This window comes from Rhopilema esculentum, unplaced genomic scaffold (genome assembly GCF_057945365.1).
Source record: "Rhopilema esculentum isolate cy_ngs unplaced genomic scaffold, ASM5794536v1 HiC_scaffold_37, whole genome shotgun sequence".
NCBI classification, from domain to species: Eukaryota; Metazoa; Cnidaria; class Scyphozoa; order Rhizostomeae; family Rhizostomatidae; genus Rhopilema; species Rhopilema esculentum.
In genome coordinates, this window is record NW_028300848.1 from 2,069,705 (window position 1) to 2,089,018 (window position 19,314).

The 19,314-nt window shown below is 37.6% G+C and overlaps 1 protein-coding gene across 2 annotated transcripts; it reads left to right on the forward strand.

Annotated features, from left to right (window-relative positions):
• LOC135684707 (phosphatidylglycerophosphatase and protein-tyrosine phosphatase 1) lies at nt 1–15,903 on the forward strand. Of its 2 annotated transcripts, XR_010515896.2 has the most exons (5): nt 1–159; nt 2,275–2,355; nt 2,851–3,042; nt 6,196–6,389; nt 15,662–15,903. XR_010515896.2 is itself a non-coding variant. In XM_065200344.2 (4 exons), exons 1-4 carry the CDS (start codon nt 1–3, stop codon nt 15,779–15,781), a joined length of 552 nt encoding a protein of 183 aa, XP_065056416.1. In that variant the 3' UTR covers nt 15,782–15,903. The 2 variants fall into 2 exon arrangements, 1 of the variants encoding a protein (XP_065056416.1); XM_065200344.2 differs by lacking the exon at nt 6,196–6,389.
• The last annotated feature ends 3,411 nt before the right edge of the window (nt 15,904–19,314 follow it).

The window sequence follows — 19,314 nt, forward strand, 5'->3', positions numbered from 1 at the left end:
ATGGCGGTCAACACCGTACATGTGGTTGGAGCCAAAATTGCATTTTTACCAACATTGCTTTATAATCTCATCCGTTCTCGTATCGACAGAAATTGGTATGACCGGATTGATCATACTATAGTGCTAGGAGCTTTACCATTCTTCAGCACAGCGAGAAAGGTGCTTGGTCATACTTTCCTCTAATTTTGCACTCGAATATTTGCTGACATAGCAATTACAGGAAACTGGGCTGGAATCTAGATTGCGTCATATGGTGTTATTGTTTAATTGATTGTTAACCAGTTTATGAAACATGAATTCCACTTGTTGCAAATTAACTTTAATCCAAACTTAAAAAGTATAAACAATGTAAAATTAAGTTAACTAGTATAAACATAACAGAACAAATACAGAGTAGAGCAGAAACAAGCTAGTATTTCCAATGCTCGGCTCACATCACAAGTAGTAACCATACTGGACACGTATTGCGATTTTTTGTCCATTAACTAACTTCTTGCCAACTACTTGCCAACAACAGCATCTGTATGCTGAAGGTCCAGCCCGAAACTTGTTTAGGTATGCCAAAAATATGAGCAGATAGTAAAACTGTAAATTTTGTATGCAAGACAAAGAAAACTTATTAATAGAAAAAACTTTGTTGTATGAGTCTTTATTTTATTCTTTTTCATGTCCACCATGTACCTGGCTTCTTGTTTTACATCAAGTTTTACCCATGCCAAAATATTTTTATTGGTTTGCAGCTGCCAAACCTTGAAAAAAAGCCTGAGTATACACCAAAGATCTTCAGGCTTAAGTACATGAAATGCACCCTGGGCCTATTGTAGGGGACCCAAAAGCCACAAAACGGTGCAAAAATCAGCCCAAATCAGCTATCCACAATTAAATTAGGCACCTGGAAAAAATAACTGTGATGCCTTCAAGCAAAAGCCAACTGCTTGGTTTTAAGAAAAAGAAAACATTGCAAAAAGTATCTGCATTACAAGTTCTTGTTGTTTTCACTCTGTTTCACAAAACAAGCTGTTGCTCTTGCCGAATCTTATTTACCATTTATTGATTGCATTAGTTTTTTGAAAATTCACCCACATCTTGAAAACTGTTGCAAATTTGGACTGCAAGATGCACCTTATGTTGAATCTGCATTCCCCTTAAAATCAATTGCCAAATCTGTAGGTCGCTGGAGAAATAGGGTAAAGACTGTGAAGCTGCAAGCCTATAATTGGCCCATGCCAAGTCCAACTGCAGCTAAGTACCAGTTTTAACAAGATTTAGTGCAAGGCAGTAGTAGAAGATTAAATTACTATAACAAGGAATAGCCTTTCCCTCATAAAAACTGATGATACAGCAACCTTTGCACCACTATTAAAGATCTATGATGTCATTATTGAAAAGAAAAGGCATCTTTTGATGAGTTAAGTGTGGTATGGAGATGTTGGTGTTGAACAAGAAATTGGATATCTTCTACAAGACTGAAAAAATTGACAGAAAGCACAACTTTAAATTAGATAAATTAGAATTTCAAAATATCTTTTTATGAAATGCTATGTTCTAAATTTATATTTGCAAATTATGCACTAGTTTCCTTCACCTCTCTAAACATCTGTAATGTAGAAAAAAAAAAGTTCCCCAGGTTAGTTACATCAAAATTCAACTTTTGGTATTTTGGTTTGTTCAAGATAAAAATATAACTTAATGGGGCAACATTCAGCACCATATCTCTATGTTTGCATTGACTTTTAGGACCAATAGCAGGGAAGCTCCAAGTATTGTTTACGACCGACTCATTCACATCAGTGTCTTATGACTTTTGCAGTTTTATTGGCACTTGACAATAAGCCAACATTTTCTCTAGTCCATAGTGCTCTCACCTGGTCCAAGAGCTGTAGAAAGCTTTTACAATTTCACAAATCAGCCCTGCACACCACCTAATTTGCAGCCCCCTATTTGGCCTTTGAAGCAATATAATGATATTGCAATGCCCCTTTTGTGCCCAACTGTCTATGGCCTAGTTCTTGAGTGAGCCAAACAGTAAATGTGAAATCCATGGACTGCTAGGATGATAGCAGTCTCAAGATAAGATGGTCTAATATATTTAATATAAGATGGTCATATGTTTTTTGACCAATTATTTCATTTGACAAAATCACTTGGTAGTAGAGGTCAGAATACCCTCCTAGGTAAGAATCCCTGTTTCAATTCCTTTTAAGTTTAATTCTGATTTCTGAAACTAATTTTTTCTAATTTCCCTAAAGGTATTTATTCAACAATTCTTTTTAGCTTGCTGAAGAAGAAGGTGTTAAAGGAGTTATATCATTGAATCAAGAATATGAGCTGAAGTACCTTTCACCAACTGCAATAGTAGGTATCATACTTGTTTTTTAATTCAGTGTCCAAATTTCATTTCATTGAGCTAATGAGTACTGTAAGTTTGTTTGTAATAACAACCGATATTTGTCATTCTTTGAATCATTATGATATGACACTCGTGTTTGGTTCTGGGAAAATATCCTTGACACAAAACATTCTTTCTTATATAAATATTTTTCAATAATGTGTAGTTTCCCTATTTCAAGCCTTTCAATAAAAGCAATTCAGTTTGTAGTGCTCTATCCATTGAGCTTAAAGTAATCTCATTGGTTATCTTTGAGATGATGAGGATCAACTGTTTTCTTTTCAGCAAGAGGCATGCTCTTTGCTCTTAATAATCTGATTCAGGAGAGTTGAAAAAATAAACCAGCTTTTCACCACAATTGCCTTTTATCAAGTCCCCAGCAAAAACTGCATATGTGTATTACAATCACCACTTTACATTGATACACTATATTTACAACAAGAATTTTATTAATCTTACAGCAATGGGATGATTTGGGTGTAAAGCAACTCAAAATACCTACGCTAGACTTTGATGCTGCACCTTCCATCCAGGAAATCCAAAAAGGAATAGACTTTATCAATTATTACAGGGAAAAGAATCAAAGTGTTTATATTCATTGTAAAGCTGGGAGAGGAAGGAGTGCATTGCTGGTGACATGCTACTTAATTCAGGTATGTTCTTGGCTGTTATTTAATCATTACTCAAGGTGAATATTGCCTTATCTCTGGCCTGATGAATTGAATCTTTATGTTAAGCAGCACCTAACTTGTTTTTGCAAGACATGGTCAGATTTGGTGGTACTCCCTAGTTGATTTGCTCAGTCATATTGAGCACTGTTAAGTTCTCGCCAAATGCATTTGGTGGTTGTCGTAAATTTCAATTATTCATCAAATTTGGAAAGTGTGTTACTTGGGCAATGGAAATGTTGTTTGTTTGGCCACTTATCAACATCAAGACTGGTAAGCAAAACGTTTTGTGTTTCGTAACTATAAGTTCAATCTATTTGGCCAAGCTTTATAGAAAACTTTCGGAATATTGTTGAAATATAGTCAAGGTTTGGATTTTGGATTCAACTTTTCAATGATATTTACAATCTTATCCTTAATATCAATACCATGCTCTAGTTTGGTAAGGTCAAACAGCATCAATGTCAATTAAGAGTTTAAACCTTGTTAAATATTTTTTTCATTTCTAAATGCTTGTTCAATCAATCCCAAATTAATAAATAGTTTAAATTCTAGCTTCTGCTACAATTTGCGAAATTTTAACTGAGCATATTAGATAACAAAATTTTGCAATTTAATAAAGTTTAGCATCTGGAACTGTCTGAGTTAAGCAACAAAAACCCATCCCCATGTTGTGATATAAAAAATTTATAATACCCTTACATTAACCATTTTGTATGACCTGCTAAAATTGCTTATTGAATCAGTCCTTTTCGTGAGCAAAATTACGCGTGTGTGGCAAATCGCACATGTAAACAAATTTGCGCGTGTGATCGCACTTGTAAGAAAATTTGAAGTACAAACCTGATAAAATTGGTAAAAGGAGCAAGAAGGAAAAAGCCACTCGAATACGTGCAAGAGCAAAACTCAAAATTAATCAATACATAACAGATGTTGTTGCCCTTAGCAGCCATCTTTTAAAAGTCGTCGTCACTCTCCAAAGTTACAAGAGCAAGTAAAAATTGTTTCCAACAGCTACTTGCTTTCAGGGCCTAATTACGTTTTGACAGGAAATCAGTTATTACACTTAACATGCTAATGGCGACTTAGCTGAAAGACGAGACGCTAAGTTGAATGGAGCACTCAGTCAAAAGCCAAACATCACTTCCGAAAATTGGAAAAATCATATTGTGGTCAAAAGTGCGAATCAAGTAACAAGGGAAAGGATAAACAATACCATCACTTGCAGTGTTCAATTTGCGAATCGCCGTCGTTCGATTCGGTTTGAAGCGAGACTATTCGAAATACACTGTGACGTCAAAATTGCGTCACAGTGTCACCAAACCAAAAATTTTTGTCGGTTAATTCAATTCAATTATCGAAATGCAAGAGCTTATATCTCACAAACTGTAAAAAAATGTCGAAAAACAAATAACGAATTCGTGATCAGCAGGCTCAACTTCTTTATAAAAATTGCCAATAAAATGCAAGTGCAAAGTTTGGCTGAAGAGGCCCTTAAACAGAAAACTGCAAAAACACCTGTTTGCGCGTGTGGTCAAAAGCACGCGCAATTTAACTTGCGCGTGTGCAGGCGTGTGCGGGTGCGATCGCACGCGCTAAACGAAAAGGACTGTATGAATAGCAATTAAATGTGTAAGAGAAGTAGAAGTGTATGATCATATTTAGACATAACAGACACTGAACTATTCAATGATACATCAAATTTAAAGAAACTGCTGACTGAAACTGCTTATCCAATGATTTTTGTTGCAGGTTTGAGTGCATATATTGCCCAGATGTTCTTGTAAATTAAAAACTGATAGAAAATTGTCTTTCAAATTAATCTTGAAACTTCTAATTTTTATGTGATAAATGGACAAAAAGAGCTATTTAGTACCTGTTTCAATGGCTTAAAGGATTGGTTGACATGATACAACAAGAAACATCTCATTGCTTCTGCTATTACTTCAAGTGAACATTCAAACAAAGCTCTGACTTCTGTTTCTAATAAATCTCAACAACTAACTACACTTCCTAACAAGAGCACATGTTCTTATATCTATTTTTTCAAAACTGTAATTCAGTTACTTGAAGAGTATTCCGTGAGAGCTACCTGTCTGACTGCCTATAGCTGAAACTCTTTCTTTTTCTGCACCAAGTGAAGTTTTGACTGTGCATCTTGTCAAAATATTTGCTCCTGTATTGTTCTGTTTCAATTTTCTGGAAAATCGTCTTTCTTGTATCTTTTAGTTGGCATCTTCCTTGGCCACATGTTTGTCAAATTGAATAAGACGAAGCTTTTCCGTGCTTTCCATCAATATTTATTGCTCTATCTATTCTTAACTTTAATCTTATCTTTTCAGTTGCTAGGAGCATAATTGCATCATTCCAACATTGCAGATCGAATATATGCAGATGATAATACAGATTATACTCCATGATAGTACAGATACTGATTATAGTTATGGTAACTGTGGCTGTGAAGACAGGCCTTTGATCGTTATTCTGAAATTGTCAAGGTTTTTATGATAACATTATGAAGAGGGCTGTACTGGTTAATTGCCCAGTGGATAGTGAAGGCAGTGGCGATTATTCCGCCAAAGATGTTCAGAGCGATCATTTTTATGGTCATGATTGTTATTATTAATGGAATTTTATTATTGTAATTATGGCTTTGATCCCACAGGATTAGCCTCTGCAATTTCTTTTGTCTCAATGGTTGTTTTTTGAGTGCCTCTACGGAAGGGCAGGAGTGGAATTTGATTTTTGGTCGATTCGCGATATCTTCCTGTTTGTAAGCAGAATAGGCATTTGTGGCTGTGAGTTCGATAGTATTTAAGAAGGAAGTATATGATCGGGTCCAGTATGATGTTTAGAAACAAGACCCATTTGGGAATGATGAATTGGTAGAATGTGTTTGATTTGATGATACCCAAAGTTTGAAGAGTGAAGGGAATTGTGCATACAAGAAATGCTGTTGCGACAAGGAGTGAGTTGAAGAAGATCGTATGGTCGTTACTGCTTGTTGTACGTGAAATGCGCCTTTTCTTGAAAACTTTGAAGCAGATGGTCAGATAAGAGAGCAGAAGGAAGAAGATAGATATTATGATGGTGTATGACATGATAATGAATGAAGGGCTATTCCTTGTCTTTTCCCAGGAACTCCATGTGCAGTATGCAGCACAGACAAGCCAAATGAAAACGAGACCGACCTTGCATCGAAATTTAGTAAACAGGATATGGAATCTGATAGGGTAGAGAACTGCAAGCAGTCGTTGTATGGCAATATACTCGACATGAATGAGTGATGTGACAATGGACAGGTCCAGGGCTGCCTCGTTTATTGTCTCAAGGTAAGAAACAGCCGATGCAATGTCCTGTGCTACCAGAACGTCGTATATGCCGAAGCCGAACAGCGCGAGCGCTGTTATGATATCTGCGACGCTCAAGCTGAGTACCGTCAAATCAAACGGTAGCTTCGTTTGTGCTTTCTTGAGAATACAGGACATTTGCAGGCCGTTCAACAGAAGCCCGATACTGCCAATAGTCGTCCGAACAGCCGAGTCGATAACCATAAATTTCGGCATGATTACGACAGTACAGTTGTGCTTTACCTTTTGAAACTCAGCTAATAAAATCCACCAAATGTGTGCGGTTATTCTTTTTTGCAAAAGAAACCGATTGATTTCTTCTTGAAATATCGCGGCAGACAGTTCTTTGCACCAGGCTACGCAAAAAATGTTTGTGTCGATATTTGAGTAGAGCAACTGTTACGTACTGTTGGCCGGTAATTGGCCATCTAAACTGGCCAGTTTCGGCGCCACATGTTTGTTGCGTGTTTCGTTAATGTGGCATTGGTCAGCTAACCAAAAATGTCACTTGAACCTTAAATCTTTTGTCGCTGGATTTTTTTTAATGTTCACCATTCACTCTGAAGTCAACAACCTTTTGATTTCTCAATATCCTGTAGATGCTGCCACAATGCTATGACTCTTCACAACAAAACGGTAATTTCGCATCAATGTTGATTTGCCATTCAATGCAAGTCTTGTTGAGAACTGTTTCCAAGATCAAGTGACCTGGTTAAGTAGAAAAATCCGAATATAATACAGTGTTTTCAATTTCATCGATATTACTGAACAGTTTAGTGTTTCGTGTAGTAGAAATAGCGACTTAATGGAGAAGGAACTTTTGCGTTTAAACCAACCGTTGAAGCTTGAACGAATTTAGATCCCTATCATATTAGTCCATTTTTTCTGAAATCCATTTAACTTTTTTCTTCCATGTTTTCTTCTTCATTCGTCAGTTTTTTCTACATTTAATCCCTATTCCTAACATTAAGTCTACCTAACTTCAATTCTTAACTTTAAATCCTATTTATTTGCAAAACTTGCGTTTTCTCGGGCTCCAATCACTTTGCATTCAACATTTTTAATCCGCACAGTAATTCTCTACAAATAGTTTCACAGCAATGCCATAACTGTATAGAATCTCTCTTCAAATCGCGCTTTACATCTTGTAAGCATATCTGTCATTTTAACTTGAACTTCCAAAGGTTATGCCTTTCAGTAATCGATGCGGTGAAGTGTATAACATGATATGTGGAATTTCTTCAAATCGAAAATGTGCAGCTTATGTTCTCTATCAACGAAAAACAGCACTGCCTTGTAGAAGAGGGAAAGCTTGTCAGCTGATTGGAAAACTTTTTGAACAAAAAACTCAACGCGACAATGAACATACGGTACGATCAGAAAGAAATCGTAAAAAAATTACTTCCAGCGGCTTCTACACCTATGAATTTTCTTTGCTTATTCACATTTTTTGCCCCGCCGTGCTCCTTTGAAGATTAATATGTCTAAGTGCTCTACGGAAGAATATCTCATCCTACTATCAGTATAATGTCAGTTCTCCTTTCCTTTTTAAAATATTTGAAAGATTTTAAATGAAATATTTATCTATACTAGTAAAGTTAATCTACCTGATAGGAAAGTTGGTTGCAGATTTCCTGTGTCTTCCGGCGTAGATCGCTCTTCATTTCGCAGATGGTGCTGGACTCGAGTGTGTTTGTCGATTGCCTCTTCTTAGCTGTGTGCGTTTTTATATATCCTGTTGAAGCGAAAATTTGAATGTCATTAATGGAACGTTACTAAGTAACGTGTTCATTTTAATGAATATTTTAGAAACGACCTTCTCTAGCCTCCTATACGGGGGGTAACGCTCGAAAAATACTGACAATGTCTGTATCTGTTTCAATATAGGGTTGAAAGTGAACATTAGTGACAAGAAAGAGCTTTTGCAGATGGTCATCTTTCTGAATGAGGTCTCTTATTCTAATGAGTATTGGCAGCGCTTTTGAAAAGAAGTCAAAATTCTATGAAGCATGTGCTTTTAGATATTCTTGGTTTTGCAACAATAAATTTATAGCCGGGGTTGAATTGTTATACAAAAATGTATTAATGTACTTGAACCTGCACGTATTGCATGGTTCATGTATTAATGAGACAAAAACGTTCTCAATTCACCTGCTTCAACAAATCTTGAGTTTGCCGCATGATTTCCAAATGATATTACGAAATCAGCTTGAAGTTTGCTTTTTATTTCGTTCGCTTTACCATTTTCCCCAGTAGTGTAACTTCTTCGCAACGAAGAATCTTGGCCATCTACGTAACATGAAGTCACCCTCGTACTTAACCTCTTAGGTTTTAGAATTATATGATACTCTTTTAAGATCTCAAAAGCTTCAGTAAATGTAAAATTGCACTAAGGCACCCTTATTTTTCAATTCTAACATTCGCCGCAAAAGCCGAATGACCGCAGAGATCACCCTAGGTGAGACAAAAGGGTTTATTAAACCCTACACCTTAAAGAACAATACAATATTTGAGTAAGTAAAAATCATAAATAGTAAAGTAATATGTTTATTGTCAGTAGAGTGGCTACCTATAATTTGTTTTTGCTTGAAACTTGCACGCCAGGGAATGCGATCCCGCGTTTCAAACTAAACTCTCCTATTTAGTGCTACTTTGTCTTCGAATCTTTAGGAAAAATATGTGCGCATTATGTCGGTTGCAGGGGCTTTATCTCATTATACGCAGGGTATAAACTTGAGTTAATTTTGAACCGGCTTGCTTTTCTCACTAACTCACGAGGAATGTAGCTTACTTAGTTGGCAATCCGAAGGCTTTAGTACAGCCAGCAAATTATTCCTGAATCACGATCAGCTTCACTATGAATAAGTAGTCTCTTAATTAATACATTAGATTTCTTTGTTTTATTTTCGGTGGCAAAGACCTGCCATCTCTTCAAAAATGTTTAATATTGTTAGTTGAGATAAAGTCAAGCATGTTATTGAGATATCAAGCTGAGATTCACCACCTATAAATTTCATTTCAATTAAAAATTTAAGGATGGAATGCTCTGTTATCCAATCATGAGCTTTTGAAGTCTTGTTTAGACTTGAAACAGTTTTCAAAAAAAAAGCGTTTTCGTGCATCACTATCAACATTTTTATACAAAATTTCGAATGCTTACTTCGCAATCGACTGTGGCAAAAATGCCTTATGAAGCCATTTTGTATGAACTCAAGCATCCACGCATGAAAGACTCGAGGAATTCACGTGAAATCACTCTCTGATATCAACTCCATCTTTCAGAAGCCATGTTCCTTGAATACAATATGATTTGCTTATGTCTTAGCCTGCTTGTAAGAAATGAAAGAAAATATTGCACTAAAAATTAAAGCATTAATGATAGTTAAAGCAATAAAGCTCTTCTCGATTTTAACATTTTCTTTGAAATCGCGCAAAGCATTAATCTGTCATTTTTTCCTTCTGTTTCTTTTTTCCGTCTGTTTCTTTTTTCCTTCTGTTTTTAAAACTCTTGGATGTGTTCTTAAAGGTAGAATAATAACTGGTAGGTGGCAACAGCGGTTTAAAATGGTAAAATCCCAGAAAAAACAGCAAAAAATTTCAAGGTTTTTATTACCCATCATAAAGCATACTGCAGGTGATTCCTATACCTCACAACAGCACAGGCTGCCGTGGTAAACATTATACTTCACTAAAAGACCCGCCGAGAGGGGGCAGGGTGGCAGATTTTTCCAGGCCTTGGGACAAGCGGGGCCCCAAAAGGTTATAACAAGGTTCCTAACAATAACAACAACGATAATAATCACAGTTTTTTGAGATCATCTGAATATTTCACCAAATCTACAGAATTTAACCGTCAGAAAGATTTCTCATGTTTGTGCTTATATAAAGTATGAGCAGTAATGCTTTCCATGGATTTTCTAGGAGGGAAAGTATTCATAAAAAGAACTCAAACCCACCTGTAGACCATTGAAAACACAACACTGGTGACTGGTGTGAGTCTCTATGGTCATCCGTGCTGAAATTCAGTTTCAAAAACTTGACACTACACTACACAGACACTACATTTTGGACAGTTTTTCGTCTTCTAAAAATATTAATTATTGCATGTTCAGTAGCCAATGCAGCAATGTTGTTTCCGGGTATCAGGCTTCTCTCTTAGAAATCATTATATTTTCAAGCTCTGGAAATTGAAATGCGTTTGCTTATATGACAAACGGTAACTAACTTTATGAATATATTAAGATTGCTTCTTATTTTCTTAAACAAAACATTAATGGAAAAACATACCGATTAATGTTTTGTTTTAAAAAAGATTCAATCAATAAGTGATTATAAAATCTTTCTCTACCTTTGATCTATTTTTATTTTAGATTTTCTGTAATATCTGTTGTGATAGACAACAGTTTTAATTTGAGCGTCATATTTTCGATATTTCGTAATTTGTATTCTGATATTGTGATGTAAGTTGAACTTGGCACTTGACGGCCCTGTTTGAATTATAAACGACGAATTTCAAAACAGGTTATCTTCAGTTTTGTAAATAAACTAATTTTTAGGTTAATGCGCCTTTTGGTTCTGTGCATTGCTGGGGTTATGGCAAATTTAAGAAATAAGGCTACTTCAACCAACAGAGGCTTAAAATGTCTATGTTTTCAAACTTTTACGAAGATCGCTATTTACAAACCTCATTTTCTAGCATGCTTCTTGCAAATTATTTAAACTGCTTTTGAAGGGTATTACCAATCTTTGAATATATGAGATCATCATAATGCTCGCACGATTAGGATTTGAGCTCAGATTAGAATTTTAACAGTCCAATTTTTAGTCCGGATACACAGTTGCAAATTACAATGAAACCATTTACCTTAAGTCAATATAACAAGCAGCAATGAAAACTTGGAAGAAGAATAAATTTCGTATCTTCAAACCGAATCTGAAGGTGCAAATTTTATACACTTGTATTCTTTAAAATGGGCGAAAATTGATTCGGTGTATAAAAAGAGGAGTTCAGACAGTCACTTCCTGGTACATGCACAATTGCTTTATTTTGATGAAATTTTAAGTAGGAGAGCCCCCGCACAGAACTCCTAGTTTGGCTTGTACACTGAGCTGTTGTTTCAGTGTAGTGCGAAGTAGGCATTTTTACATAACTGAAACTGAAATGGTCACGTTACTGGATGCGCCTTCCCTTCCAGCCACCTGTACAACACTTCGTCGATACAACACGGTCGCGCTTTGAAATTTCTTCAGTGTCTTGTCTCTAGCGAATCAGTTCCATAATTGTGATTAATTGTGCCTTACAGTTATGCATGTACGTCAAGTACTACTGTTTGGGGCTGCGTTGGGGATACACCTCTGCAGTTTAAATTTTTTACAACCCGCTACCATGTCCACCTGTACAATCAAACACTTTTTGCTAGCATAACTGGAATAACATCTCGTCAAACGATGACGTAGAGGGTAACGAGACTTCCCCATCGATGCATTTCGTGCGTTTCTGGGCTCTTGCCTGCTTCCTAAGGAGTGAAACGACCTCAGCTCAGCAGTCAGAAAAACACAGACTAAATGACAATCATGACAATCAGGGGGACACGATCTTATCTGCCCTCTTCATGGTTTTGATTATGTCGTCCCCTCAAACATATAGGATATTAAAAGTATATTCCCGAAGGAAAATCAATTTTATTTTGATTCTGCTGTTTTGATGAGATTGCTATTTTGGAATGGCGTGAGTTTCTTTTGCTTGCCCCCCTAACTTTTACAGATCTATGTCAGCAATATTAAATATTAGTTTATTGACTTTTACGATTAAAACTTTGGCTATCTCAAGCACGTGTGGCGTGGATGAAATTTTAAGAATTACACAATTGGCGTTATCTTTTCTTGTCTGCATCTGCTTCGGTATTCCTGATCTCTTGTTGACAAGGTGGTCGCCCAAAAAGAACATTTTCAGGTGTCAATGCGTCATTGGTGTGATAATGGCTTTGAAAATCACACGATATAGTGTTTTTTGTATCGAATGCTTGTTGATTTGGTATCTGTTTGCTTATTTGTCCCGAGGAGTGTCGTGTGGGCAAGAAACACTTATCACTTTTGTTGCTTAACGTTTCCGTAGTCGACTTTAATGGCGTTGCTGAATCCTTGATTTCGTTTTGAACTTTATTATTAAGAAAACATTTTGAAATATTCTTCTGGACCACTGTCACATTTTGGGTACTGCTGTTACTAGAACAATAGGAAACATCCAACGACTTGTCAACTTTCATCTCGGATGATGTATTCTCTTTCTCTTTTCTGCTCAGAAGTGACTTGTAATGCAATTTCAGGGCCCACGCAACGAATTGGAGGTGGAGGGGCCAAGTTCTATGCATCGAACTTAAATTTAGTTCTTCAAAACAGGGCCTCTATGGAGATGTTTTTGCTTGTCAAAAAAGTGGGGGGTGGGGGCAAGGCCCCTCCGGCCTCCCGGTGGCGTGGGCCCTGAATTTCATGCCATTCATTAATACTCCATAGAGCCTTTTTTCTTCAAACGAAAGCAACTGAAAAACCTTGTCGTTTTCTGTAGTTTTACTGTGTTTCCTTTTAAAGGTTGGTAAGTCAGAGTGTAAACCCTTACTTATATAGTTACACTGTATTGCATGGACTATAAACATATTTTCGAAAGAATTTTCCATCTTGTTCTTTCCGAACCTTATTGTGACGTCTTATACTATGAGGAATGTCAAATGAAAAAGCTTTAAATATGTTGTAAAATGTTCGCTTTTTTCAATTTTGTACCGCCAAAAGATTTTAACGTATTTTCAATCGTTATGCAATCACTATTCATACTCTGGAGAGGGTCCGATGAAAAGCTTTAGTATGCAATAAAATGTTTCCTTTTTCAGAGCTGTTTCGAAGTGGAAGCAGTTTTTGAAAAATTTCCTAAAGAGACAAGCAATTTTTTTATTAGACCTTTCGGGATCCATATTACTGATTTTTATAAAAAAAACACCAAATATGAAGTCATTTGTGCTTTTCACTCACTATTTTCAACATGTGAGCTTGTTGTACACATGCTATGCATGCGAGCAAAATCCAAACGCTCTATATAGTCCGTCTATTGATTCATGCAAAATGAATGACCAATGACGATGCTGCATTTGATTTGCGTCAACTAAGTAAGCTAAACAGAGTAACTGAGTGAGTAAATCATAAGATGCTGTTTATGCCTAATGGCACTAGCTCGGTATTCTTAATCGACTGCTTAGATGAAAATATTGGAAAACCGAAGAATTATCCATGCCGTCTTCTGCGACCTTCAACGAGAAGAAATATGTCTTGAGATTTGCATTTTTTCATGAAAAAAACATTAGATACTGCGACAATTATGAACTTCTCTCATCACTGAGAAAAAATAGTTTTGTAAGTTATTAAATACAGTTTGCGGTATTTCTGACTGGTCTTTCTCTTTAATAACTTTGTTCAATTATGAACGCGTGATAAGAAATGTCATGTTACCTACATAATCTGTTTTAGATAACACGAAATACGATGTGTCAGATTGTCTGATGATACATCTGTTATTTCTACCGCAAGGCCGTCGGGAGGCAGCTCGGGCCCAGGGATGATTCACAAAACAGGACCCCCTTAAGAAGATTTTCTGTGGCCACGCCCTTCAGTCTTCTGGAGAATTCGGGAAACGCTCTGTTCAGTTGCAATTGTTGAAAAAGTTTTTAAGGATTTTTAAAAGAATGTGCAAAAACATTTTACATGAATTAAGGACATGTGCGCATTTCTCTGCGATAAACTTATAAGACTTGGTTACATATAATACATTGCTTTTATTGCATTGTAAATAGATCTTATCGCATTATTACAGGTCCCATTGGAGCACGGGCCTCGGACCTTTTGCCCCTTCTAACCCCTCTATCGATGCCCCTGTTCTACCGTCATTCCTATATTGAGACCAAGGCCCGAGATACTGGGGGGTGGGGGCCTTGGCCCACAAAACTTGAATAGTGTTTGTAAAATACTTTTATTTTGTAAGATATCGATGTTTTAACACTCATTTATCAGGGCTGCGCCCCCCCCCCCCCCCCCACAAAATGTTGTATCTCGGTCTTGAGGCTCTTGTTATTTCGGTAATTCATTTTGGTAATGTATATCTTTATTAGGTCTGTTTGGGAAAAAGAAAACGTTTTTTTAAGTCTTTTTTTTTCCATCGCACTTTTCTTGTCATTTTTCATTTGACAAACTTTTAATTTTATATTAAACCCCGTCCACTGATAAACGCCGCCTCTGTTGAGCGCCGATCCAAAGTTGGATTTTTTATAAACAGCGCGGCGTTGTTAAGGGGAAATACGGTTATTTGTTATAGATAACACGAAATACAATGTTTAAGATACTCGGATGATGTATCTTCTATTTCTACCGTCATTCTATGCCTATATTGAGACCAGTGGTGGCGCCAGAGGGGGGGCAGGGGGGGCTACAGCCCCCCCGTCGGAGGAGGCTAGCCCCTCCGTCGGAAGATAAATTATGCTTGAATTTTTTTTGTCGGAGCGAATTTTTTAAGTTTTGGCGGAAATAGAAATTTCTAAAAGGACTGTTATCAGAATTCAGGAAGCTCATCCCAAAACAACTCATCGACACATCAATTTCATGGTAAATAATAATCTGTTATAAGAGGTCTGTTCCTATAAAGTTACGTTGTGTTCCAGTTTTCCTTAAGTTCAGTTGGTTGCTTTTTATTTAAATTCATACTTTCCAAAGATAGGCCCTACTTGAATTGGCAACGTTTGATGAGTTGTAAAGATTTAGAGTAGTTTTAAGCTTATCTAGAGGCAGCTTTCAAAAAAAATTTCCAGGGACGCCGGAGAAGGGGGGCGCGGGGGGGCAAGCGCCCCTCCTGCCCTTTGCTAGGAGGGGCAAGGGAGGGGGCAAACGTGCCCTTAGTAATATGTCAAAAAACGTAGTAAAAAACACGATTACACCATTTTGATAGCATTTTTAGCCAATCTAATGGGTGTAGCCACCAAAATTTTCCCGGGGGAGTACCCCCGGACCCCCCGAATTTTCGGCTCGCAACGCTCGCCTTCGGTCTCCAGTACCCTTACAATTCCTTGTCGCCCCCTAGCCCTATCGTTCTCTAAAAAAATTAGCCCCTCCGTCGGAAGTGCTAGCCCCTTTGTCGGAGGAAACCTAGCGCCACCACTGATTGAGACACTTGTTATTTCGGTAAGGCACATCAGTAAATGCTTTTCCTTTCATTCCAGACAAATGGCATGAGCCCGGACGAAGCGTTCAGTTTCATCAAGTCAAAAAGAAATCACGTATTAGTCTGGGAAAACCAACGAAAGAGGATACAGGAATTTGCAGCTTTAATGAATGGATGAACATTTTTGAAAGCGCATCGCATTTTATTGCTTTAAGCCTTCTCTTACCGGTCTGTTAGAATTAGAATTAGAACGATGTGAATCATTTGTAGGAAATTTGTTTTCATTTCAGAATGAGTGAATTTCCTTGTGTTTTATAGGCATGTAAAAAACTAAAAAATCAATATGTGAACAAAAATGTAATATCCAAAATGGAAAAATAAGAAAAAAAGGAGATAAGGAGTAATCACTACCATCTGGTTACAGCCTCAAGTTCAGATTGGGGGTGGGAGGGTGGTTGTGTGTGCCCCTTGTGTATTTAGAGAAATTGGCTTGAGAAGGGCAGAAGATACATTAAAAAAAACTCATCAGCCAGAAATCCATGAAGGACATATCAGTGCTTTAATTCGGTATGTCCATTTCTCGTAGGCGACCCTCGCAATCCTGCGTCCAGGATCACGGTTGCAAACGTGATAAAAAAATATATGTTATAACGATCAACAAAAGTAGCAATCGACACTAAGTGCTTGTTAAGGTATTGTAGAGTGTATGGAGGCTATTGAATTGAGTGGGTGGGGATAGACAGGGTTGATCGTAGCTTTGGGAACGGAGATAGGTTTATAACCTGTACCTAGGGGCATAAAGATAGGGTGGGCATGGTTGGGTGTGGCTGTGAAAAGGGAGGCTCGAATGGGTAGGGAAAGGGGGTGTAGAGTACCTTATCTGAACATGGGTTTGTATGGATAAGTTGGAAGAAATGAACAAGGCTGGGGGGTGAATTTGGAAGGGAAGGGTTCAATAGCTATGGGCAAAGGGTGGCGGGTACCTAATAGTGTACGGAAAAACTAGATAGAGTATGTAGGAGTGGATAGGGCTGGGTGCTGATATTGAAGGGGAGGAGCACTAGGGTAAGGTAACCTCATCTGTGTAAAGGGACACGTGATATTGAAGGGAGTGTAAGAAGCCTCATCTGTGTAAAAGGACACTTGTATGAAGTGGATGGGAATGGGCTGGTCTGAATATGGAAGGGAAGGGTTCAATGGGTTGGGGAAAGGGGTGGGTCCTGTGTGCGGGAACATATAGATGAATTGGGTGGAGACGGACCGGGCGTGACTAGAGACGAGATGGGTTTAATAGCTTGGGACAAGGGGTAGTTGTGAGATGCCTTATATGTTTCAGAGGTCCCGATCTGAGGCCCCAATTGTTTGATGAAAACTTTGTATTTGGAACATATGCATGTTTTCTTCTTTCAGATGCCACAATACCGTTGTCCGTCAAAAGTGTGGCGAGATTTTTGGTAGCAAAAATGTTTATATTCTAATAGCAGTTATATCAACGAGCTATTGTAAAATCACACTTATAAATACACCTGATGGGTCCATTGAAAGAGTTGTAATGGCAGGTATGTGACACTAAGTCACTGAATGAGGCGTTGTAGTTGGATATGAAGTTGTGTAATTATATTTCCAACGAGAGGAAATAGTTAAGCAGTAAGTGTTATGTTACTAGCCTCAAACCAAAGAAGGAAAGCAACAGAAAACACTGGCAAGCCGCGAATTCAATTGTTAGCACTGCATCTGGGGCACCGTTGAATGTGTATGTAGTAATTTAATCGGTTTGTGAAATCAAATCGTAACAATGACTGGTGGTAAATGGAACCAAAGTGTGTACAGTTAGGCGTCGCGCTTCAACGGAACCTGCTGGACCCGTTGCAAATGGAACTGCTAGCCGTACCCAAACGGGACAGTTTGGAACCGATCCTGTCGAGGTCCCGTCGCAACGCCAGGGACAGTTTCAAATGCCTAAATGCGATTCCAAGGACGCGCGTAGCACAACAAGCTCTGAAACATTGCAACACATCTATCGAGATTCAACAGTTGAGTTGATTTTTGGGGTTTGCAATTCATGAGAAGTTGTGCCAATTGCCCGTAGAATGCGTTCCCAAAGAACGTATCCATAACAATCCATCCTTTCTTTGAGTCTCTTGGCACCATCTCGCTCATTTTTGTTTTTTGATGTCAAGGTAATGCTAGTTAAAACTGTTATAATATGTGGATATCTATCACAGACAGCACGAACAGAATCAATACGAGAGGTCAACCTTGTGATACAGAACTTCCTAAGTGTCAAAGATCCTGCGAAACCTTCAACCCTGAGTATTTCCCATCTATTCAATGATGAACCGAAAAAATTAAAAACATTCTTCAATGTCCCAAAGAAATCATCATTCTCAGGTACTGCCCCCATAGAGTCACTAATGACCAGATTAAAGTTTGCACACCAGCACATGTGTTGTTTATCACCGTTTGCACACCAGCATGTATTCCACTCATGACGTTTACACCATGATATTCTTGGCCTCTAATTTTGGAAATGCAGCCAAAGGTCTTCTAAGAATGATCTGGCTGTTTTTGCAATACTTTAAGCTTACCATCTGTTATTTGTACAAAATCCAAGGAAGGTCTCTACATTGTTACATTTATTATCCTTTATCTGCACCCAACGCATCACAATGCTTAACTTATCTACTCGTGTTATATCATTAGTAGAGTCTAAAATCAAAAACCAGTATGGAGCCTTGTTGATCTTTTGAACAAGAGATGAAGTGATTTCTTTCGACAGAAGTCCAATAGGTTTGTTTTGAATTTCGCAATCGAATATTTTGTAGCTCTTGCAGGGAGGGAAATAATTTTAGAAAGGACCGCATTATATTCTGCTAGCAAAGCAACTATTCCAAAAAAGTTTCCACCCTTGCAATTTCCTTCGAAAGCCTCTTCTCTGTGCCCTCTTAATGACAGATTTAACGTTGTCAAGGTTAGAATTATCAATAAAATACGATCAAGTACTTTGACCCATAAACGTGAGCTTCGCCGTAGCTCTCTTTCTTTGTCTTCATTTAAAGTTTTACCGCACTTGCATTTAAGATAAACTGCCGAAGACTCAATATGATTTGCAGTTTTCTCATGCCTTTTTATCTTCTCTAGCATGTTGTGGATCGAGCCAGATACACCATTCACCCAAGCCATTTGATCAAATATTAGCTTCGACAGCAAAAAGCTATCTCTGTTTTTAGCCAGCCTCTCGGTACTCGAATATACAGGCTATTCTATTTTTGGACTAGGTCTAGTACTAAGCAACAGTGCATTTATTTGTCATTTTTCCTCTAGCAGTGTCTTTCACAAAGTGTTCAACAACTGTTCTATGTTTTTTTCCATTCCAGGCTATTTGGATCCATGTTGCTAATGCTACTGTTCAGGAAAGATAGCTTTTTTGATGCATAATTAAATTCTTATGAAAAAAGTAGCAGCGACAGAACAGAAAACATGCATTTGCCTTAATGTCTTTTGCAAGGTGTTCAACAACTATTCACTGTTTTTTCCGTTCCAGGCTATTTGCATCCATGTTGCTAATGCTACTGTTCAGAAACAATAGCTCCTTTGATGCAAATTCAAATTCTTATGACGAAAGTAGACTGTCCACAGAACAGAAAACATGCATTTGCCTTAATGTCTTTTGCAAGGTGTTCAACAACTATTCACTGTTTTTTCCATTCC

Excerpts from the sequence above, each read along its gene's own strand:
- LOC135684707 (XM_065200344.2), top strand. The coding sequence starts at position 1 with ATGGCGGTCAACACCGTACATGTGGTTGGAGCCAAAATTGCATTTTTA. Across the intron at positions 160-2,274 it reads TCTTCAGCACAGCGAGAAAG|CTTGCTGAAGAAGAAGGTGT; the intron begins GTGCTTGGTCAT and ends AATTCTTTTTAG. Across the intron at positions 2,356-2,850 it reads ACCTTTCACCAACTGCAATA|CAATGGGATGATTTGGGTGT; the intron begins GTAGGTATCATA and ends TTAATCTTACAG.